This window comes from Theobroma cacao, chromosome 6 (genome assembly GCF_053813885.1).
Source record: "Theobroma cacao isolate CCN51 chromosome 6, ASM5381388v1, whole genome shotgun sequence".
NCBI classification, from domain to species: domain Eukaryota; kingdom Viridiplantae; phylum Streptophyta; class Magnoliopsida; order Malvales; family Malvaceae; genus Theobroma; species Theobroma cacao.
In genome coordinates this window covers 16,276,739-16,285,288 of record NC_142644.1, presented here as the reverse complement: position 1 = coordinate 16,285,288, position 8,550 = coordinate 16,276,739, and the positions used below count along the sequence as shown (strand labels likewise).

At 36.6% G+C, this 8,550-nt stretch overlaps 1 protein-coding gene across 1 annotated transcript; it reads right to left on the bottom strand.

Moving 5' to 3' along the window:
* Positions 1–1,323: 1,323 nt before the first annotated feature.
* LOC148762095 (uncharacterized) lies at positions 1,324–1,923 on the bottom strand. Its single transcript, XM_088807638.1, has one exon. The coding sequence runs from the start codon at positions 1,921–1,923 to the stop codon at positions 1,324–1,326; it is 600 nt and encodes a 199-aa protein (XP_088663764.1).
* Between the last annotated feature and the right edge of the window lie 6,627 nt (positions 1,924–8,550).

Here is an 8,550-nt window from a genome sequence, read left to right as displayed (position 1 = left end):
AAACTCATTTCGATTCCGAACTAACGTGCTAATCAGTGCCAACATAGTCCAATAAGTTCGTATATATCATTAGAAATCAAATTTAAGTCCATTTACCATGATTTTCTCGTTGTCGTTCAAGTCATTTATTAAAGGCACTATACTTCTTGTTAACCATTGTTGATATCCGACACCATAAATCATTAAATACGAGCTAAATAATATGAAATATAACAAAATTCATCATCAATATATCCCCTATTAAATTCGACCAAGGAGGGTTTAGTGAAGGACATGTGGTTTTCTTGCTTCTTTTTCATACTGAATATCACAAAACAACTAAAAACACCTAAATAGCATGAAATCTAACAAAAACCATCATCAAAACCTCCCCCCCCCCTTGATTCAGCCAACATGACTTCCTTCATGAAAGTTTGGGTTTCAACCATAGAAAATTAAAAAGAAAGCATGGGAGAGGTGAATCTTAAGCTAAAATCGCGAAATCTTACCTCAGATCACTTCACTTTTCGGTAACCGATGAAGTTCTCTTGAATTTTCTACCTCAAGGGTTGTTTCTATTCTTTCCCTCCTTTTCTTTGGCTTGCACGGCAATGAAAGAAGAATTGGGAGAGATTTATGTTCATTTATAAAGAAAATTATAAAAGAATTAAAGCTTGACACGTGTCAACGTGTGAATGGTTCATGGTTAAAACTTAACTATTAAGCATTTTCTTACCACAACATATAATACCTTAGTTATCCAAAGTATAGAAATGATAATAGGTGAAATTCATGGGCTTGACAAGTGTCACGGTGGTGTAAAATTTCAAAAATTCTAATTACGTCATCATGGACACATGGAATGACCGATTTGCTTTTATGCTCGAAAAAATGTCGAAATTGGAATTTTTCACTTCTCAAATTCAAATTATGCTCCAAATAGTCAAACTTGGTCAAAAATCTCGTCCAACATTCCAATTGTCACCCTCGGGTGGCAAAATGACCATTTTACCCCTACATTATAAAAATTCCCGATTGGATTCTAAATTAAACCTCGAACTTCGAATCACCATTTTACGACATTCTAAGGTTTAGTAACTCTTAAATACATCCCAAAATCTCTATTTGGACTAGTTCGAGGTTTTAATCGACTTACTTGTATCACTAAGTACGATACCGACTTTTAACAATTTTTCGAGGCATCCTAGTATGCAAACATGTTATCAAGTACATGAATGACATGGCAAGTATATAATAGAGCTGGGCTTGATAGCACTACCCCCCTTAAAATAAAATTTTGACCTCAAAATTTCACTTATCGGACTCGTATGGAAGATGTGGGTATTAGCTTCTCATTTGATGCTCAACTTCCCATGTCATCTCCTCCATCCGAGCATTCTTCCACAACACCTTAACCATTGGGATACTCTTATTCCTCAACACACGATCCTTTCGGTCTAGAATACATATAGGTTGCACCTCGAACTTCAAATCTTCTTGCAACTCAATCGGAGGTGCCTCGAGGATATGGAAGGGATTAGGTACATACTTCTTCAGCATCGAGACGTGGAAGACATTGTGAATCCAATCTAACTCCAGGAGTAATCCTAGTCTATATGCCACTGGCCCAATGCCTTCAATGATATGAAACAGTCCAATGTATCTCGGATTGAGCTTTCCCCGCTTTGCAAATCGAATCATACCTTTCCAAGGAAAAACCTTAAGAAAAACTCTATCATCCACTTTAAATTCCAGATTTTTTCTTCGTCTATCAAAGTAACTCTTCTGCTTATCTTGATCTGTCTTTAATCGCTCTCGGATAACCTTGATCTTATCATTAGTCAGATCAATCGACTCTACATTAAACAATTTCCTATCACCCACTTCATCCCAGCAGATTGGAGTTCGGCACTTTCTCCCATACAGAGCCTCGTATGGTGCCATCCCAATACTAGACTGAAAACTATTGTTATACGCGAACTCTACCAATGGCAAGTGTCTGTCCCAACTCCCAATAAAGTCAATGACACAAGCCTGTAGCATATTGTCTAAAGTTTGAATGGTCCTTTCAAACTGACCATCTATCTGTGGATGAAAGGTAGTACTAAATCTCAAATTAGTTCCGAAAGCCTCCTGGAATTTCAGCAAGAATCGAGAAGTGAATCGGGGGTCTCGATCTGACACGATAGAAACTGGGACTCCATGCAATCTCACTATCTCATCTATATAAAGCTTAGCTAGTTTCTCAATGGAACACGTGCTATGGATAGCGAAGAAATGGGCAGACGTAGTCAATCTATCCACAATCACCCAAATAGCATCCTTCCCACTCTGCGTCCATGGTAAACCCAATACAAAGTCCACAGTCACGTGCTCCCACTTCCATTTAGGGATAGGTAGAGGCTGAAGAGTACCCAATGGTTTTTGTTGTTCTGCCTTGATCTATTGGCATGTGAGACATTTCATCACAAACTCAGCTATGTCTCGTTCCATACCTGGCCACCAATAACTTTCCTTGATAGTTTTGTACATTTTGGTGCTTCCAAGATGTAAAGCATAGACGGAAGAATGAGCTTCCTCTAAAATAGCCCGTCTCAGCTAATCATCCTTAAGGACACAGACCCGGTCCCCAAGCATCAAGATACCATCATCATCGAGTCTGAACTCATTAGTTTCTCCATCTCGCAACTTTTGAACTTCCCATTTCAACTCATCATCATACTTCTGCAATTCCTTGATTTGTTTCAATAGTAAGGGTCTCACAACAAAACTAGCAAGTACGGTTCCATCCTCGCTATTACTCAACTGGATCCCTAGAGATTTCATCTCAAGTAGCATCGGAAAATAAGAATTCTGAAGTGATGCTAATGAAGATAAGGATTTACGACTTAAGGCATCTCCTACAACATTTGCCTTCCTTGAATGATAATCAATCACTAAGTTGTAATCCTTAATCAACTCTAACCATTGTCTCTATCTCAGGTTGACTTCTTTCTGGGTGAGCAAATACTTCACGCTTTTGTGGTCAGTAAAGATCCGACAACGCTCACCGTATAAGTAATGCCTCTAGATCTTTAATGCAAAGACTACTGTTGCGAACTCCAAATCATGAGTAAAGTAATTCGTTTCATGCTTCTTCAACTACCAAGAAGCATAAGCTACTACTTTCTCATCCTGCATTAACAGGCACCCTAATCCCAATTTAGAGGTATCACTATACACCACAAATTCTTTCCCATTAACAGGAAGTGTCAAGACGGGAGTGGAGGTCAACTGATTCTTCAGCTCTTGAAACCGACTCCCGCAGACATCATCCCACTCAAACTTGACTCCTTTACGAGTCAGACGTGTTAGAGGAGTAACTATTAATGAGAACCCCTAAACAAACCTCCTATAGTAACCAGCTAAACCGAGGAAACTTCGAATCTCTGTAACCGTTTTTGGTTGCTCCCACTATAAGATTGCCTCAATCTTCTTAGGATCAACATAAATTCCAACTCCAGACACAACATGTCCGAAGAAAACTACTTCTCTTAACCAGAACTCACATTTGGAGAGCTTGGCATAGAGTTGTCACTTACGCAAAGTTTGCAGCACAATGCGTAAATGGACAGCATGTTCATCATCATCCTTCGAATACACCAAGATGTCATCTATGAACACTATCACGAACTTTTCCAAGTACGAGTTGAACACCCTGTTCATAAGATCCATAAAAGTTGTCGGGGCATTAGTCAGACCAAAAGGCATAACCAGAAACTCGTAATGCCCATAACGAGTCCTGAAAGTAGTATTGGGTATGTCTTGTTCCTTGATTTTCAACTAATGATACCCAAACCTTAGATCAATCTTAGAAAACACCATAGCACCCTGTAGATGATAAAAAAGATCATCGATCCGTGGTAAAGGGTATTTATTCTTGATGGTCACTCCGTTCAGCTGACGGTAGTCAATACATAACCAAAGAATGCCATCCTTCTTCTTTACAAATAGGACTGGCGCACCCCATGGAGAAGTACTAGGGCGAATAAAACCCTTATTTATCAAGTCTTGCAGCTGGACTTTCAACTTCCTTAACTCCGCTGGAGCCATTCGATACGAAATAATGGAAATAGGTGCGGTACCCGAAAGTAGATCAATAGAGAACTCAAGCTTTCGATCAGGAAGTAGTCCTAGTAATTCATCCAGAAACACATCAGAGAACTCAATTACTATTGAGACATCCTTTAACTTAGGTTCCTCCTTTGAGGTATCAATCACATGTGCTAGATAAGCCGAATACCCTTTCTATATTAGTTTCAAAGCTTTGATAGCCGAGATTACATAAGATGGTAATACTCGACGTTCCCCTGCAAATACAACTTATACTCCTTCAGAATTCTGAAGTACAACTTCCTTCTTGAAACAATCCACATTCGCCCGATGTGTAGTCAACCAATCCATACCCGGATTGCTAGGGGAATTAAGTCGCCCCTGAATTCTTTCTTACCAACCCTTATTCCACAATCTCTATAACAAGTGTTTCTAACCAATTGCTCTTCCAGAGGGGTATGAACTACAATTTCCTCCTCTAAAGGTGACAAGTTTCTATCAAAAAAGGATGCGAATGTCATGCTCACATAAGATCTATCTGAACCAGAATCAATTAAGACATAAACATCTCTATCAAATACAAACATGGTACCTGTCATTGTACTGGGTTAGACTCATGCCTCTTCCTCTGTCATAGCAAAAACTATCAAGCCTGACCTTATAAAGTACTTGCCATGTCCTTCGTGTGATTGACAATATGCTGGCATACTTGGAAAGCCCCGAAAAATCGTCAAAAGTCGATTTTGTACCAAATGGTATTATTAAGTTGATTTAAGCCTTGAACTAGATCAAATAGAGATTTTAGGGTGAAATTTAAAGTTTAAAATTTCCAGAATGACTTAAAATGGTGATTCAGAGTTCGAAAACCGATTTGGAGTCAATTTGTAATTTTCATGATCCGAGGGTAAAATGGTCATTTTGCAACCCGAGGTTAAGACGTGAGTGTTGGATGACAATTTTGAGTAAGATTGATCATTTGGAGTATAATTTGAGTTTGAGAAGTGAGTATTTTTAATTTCGGCATTTTTTAGCATAAAGGGCAAAATAGTCATTTATCCACCCTAGGGGCAAAATTATAATTTTACACACCCAACACTTGTCCAGCATATGGAATTTACTCAATATTATCATGGACAATTGAAGGAATTTATGTGGTGGAGGAAGAAAGCTTAATAGTTAAGAAATAAAAATGGACCAATGAAATGGTGACACATGGTAAATTTATAACCATTAAATATTTGGCTTATAAATTAATACAAATCAGCCCATTTTCTCTTCATATGGCTGGCCATAGCAAGAACAAAGAAAGGAAAAGAAGAACAAGAACCCTAGGTGGGAAAATTGAAGAAAAAGTGTGGGATTTCAAGGGGTTAAGCTAATAAAGGTAAAATTTCTTGATTTTATCTTGTGATTTACACTACCCATGCTTTCTTTTTCATTTTCCATGCTTAGAACTCAAGATTTCATGAGGATGCCCTTGCTAGCCGAACACCTAGGAGAGAGAATTTGATGATGTTTTGGTTAGATTTTAAGATATTCTAGTGTTTTTAGTTAGTTAGTGATGTATAGCATGAAAAGCCAACAAGAAAAATTCATTTTCTCCCATTACCCATAAGAGGCCAAATTTTCTAGGGAGGATATTGAGGCTGAAATTGATGGTATTTCATGATATTTTGGTGGTATTTAATGATTGATGAGGCTAGAAATTTAATGGGAAATTTTGTCATGAATATCCAAATTTTTACCTAATGAATAGACATGTGCGATTTATGGTTCAGATTGATAAATTGAATCATATTCATAGTCATTGAGGTATTTTAAGTATAATTGGAGTGTAGAAAGTGAAAGAAATCGATTTGGAGTTAAATTGGAGGTTTTAGCCAATTACACCGAGAATAGTGCGAATTAGGTCGAATATCGTATTTAAACGGCTATTTGGACATTTTGCATCACTTTTCGTGCATTCATATAGATTTATAGAGCCTAAAATAGTCTATGATAAATTGACACAATTTATTGAAATTTGTGTCACGTATGATGTATAGGTGGTGAGCCCTCTAACAAGGGTAAAAAGATTGTGCCCGAAGATCGGGAATAGGAATATATCGAACTCCTAGTACTGTGAGTAACCTTACTATCGTCTTAATTTTCTAAAGTGATTTTTATCCGATTTTGTGATTTTATGGAAAATGAGTTTAAATGGTAAATCTTTATGTTTTATAAGCAAAAATGTGATTAAATGAAATGATTTTATAAATTATCTTGAAATTGAATGATGGCTTTGAAAATAGAGTAATCGGAGACCATTTGATGTATTGTGAATTTATGGTTCTAATTGAATGGCTTATGATAACATTGGCATGAATGGTTGAATTGGCAAATGTGCTGAAAATGTATGAACTGTTGATTTGCCTTGAGAAGCTGTAAAATAAAATAATTGCCATGTCATGCTATTGCAAATTTTATTGAATTGGTGGATTATATATTAATTAATCACTGCAGTAGAGGGTTTCTGTGGACCAGCCTTTTTGAGGGGCATGGTAAACCCCATTATATTCTCACCTCGATCGGAGAGGCGCGTAGGGTATTTCTTGGGGTAAAGTTTAGTGTCACGACCCGAAACTCCCATCAGACCCATGACAACCGCCGCTACGTCCCGATAGGCACTTATTACTTGGAATGCCGATTGAAACCCCGCAAGGCTTAGCATCAGCTTTCGCATCTCCCCAGTGAGCGATAGTTATTAAATCTCGCATTTCAAGAAATCATAAGTCGTTTCCAAATCAAAACAATATAATATTATTTTTTGGCTTACAGGGGCATTTTCGTCATTTTTCTTCGAAAATACTGAAACTCGCCAAAAACATGGTGTGTGGGTGAAAAACACATGTTTCATAATTAAAAGTAAATTTAGATGTCTAAAATAATTATTTGAAATAAAATTATAATTGTTTGAATAAAATAATGATATTTAATAAAATATTCTATTTTCTAAAAAAATAATATTTATAGAGAAATTCGTAAATAATTTCTGTAGTGTAAAAGCTAAATATATTCATACGTACTTTAAAGCAGATAACTGAAGTATACAATTACTTTTACAGTGAAACGTGGGCCCCCAACTAACCAATAAGGTACAAGTTTGTGAACTTACAATTTTGTCGATGAAAGGCCAACTGAAGTCCTTGATGCAATCAGCTATCTACCGGCTATCTCAAGGCTGAAATGTGAGGAATTGAGGGTGGTGAGATTATAAAATCCTAGTGAGTAAACAGATACCATCTAAACCATCTAAAGTCGAGTAAATGGAAACAAGTAAGATATTCCATTTCAATATGTTTTTCATAACATCAATAATCAATTTACTCAAATAATCAACTTGGCTTATGTATTTCACAAAACTTGGCTCCTGCCAATATCATTCTTGAGGATGCCTTGGCCTAGGCATCTGATCGAGACCACCAAGGCTGTTCAGTGTAGTACACACATGAACATATTTTTACATTTGAAAATCTAGCCATGCCTTGGCGTTGGCTGAGTCTCACTATCACGCGGTGGTCCACGTGAAGTGCACTCAAATCTTTACCTCCAGAGACACCCTCCACATGGCTCTCCGATTGAGGTAAGGTATATTTGATTATGTGCCCCCTCTCTTAGGCTGGTCCATAGAACCTCTACTGCAGTGATTATAGATTATTTTATCTACCACATGATTTATAAAATCTTTATCTGCATGACATGGCAATTTATCGCAACCTAGCCTCTCAAGGCTGAATACACAGTACAAATAATTCTAACACGAAAAATCAGTTTAGCCATTCATGCTCATATATTGTCATAAGCCATTCAATTTAAAACCATAAAATTACAACACATCAAGTGGTCTCCAATTACTCTATTTTCAAAATCATAATTCAATTTCAAGACAATTTATAAAATCATTTCATTTAATCACATTTTTGTTTATAAAACCTAAAGATTTATCATTTAACCTCATTTTTCATAAAATCACAAAATCGGATAAAAATTCACTTTAGATAATTAAGACGATAATAAGGTTACTCACAGTATCAGGAGTAGAAATACTCATAGTCTCGGTCTTTGATGTAATCTCTTTATCATTATCAAATAGCTCACCACCTATACATCACACATGACACAAAATTCAATAATTTGTGTCAATTTGTCATAAACTATTTCAAGCACTCTAAATCTAAATGAATGCATGGAATGCTCAATTAACCGCTTAAACGCGATGTTGACCAAATTCGGCCTATCACCCGATTAAATTACTAACGCGTCCAATTTAATCCCAAATTACTCCATTTCTTTTCTAATACCTCAATTCACCAAACATTATTCAAATAACACTAATTTCAGCATCAAAACCCTCTCATTTCTTCATGGAAAAATTTGGCCATTATAGTGCACTAACACCGTGATTTTTCCTATTAAATTTTTCCACCATTATTCATCATT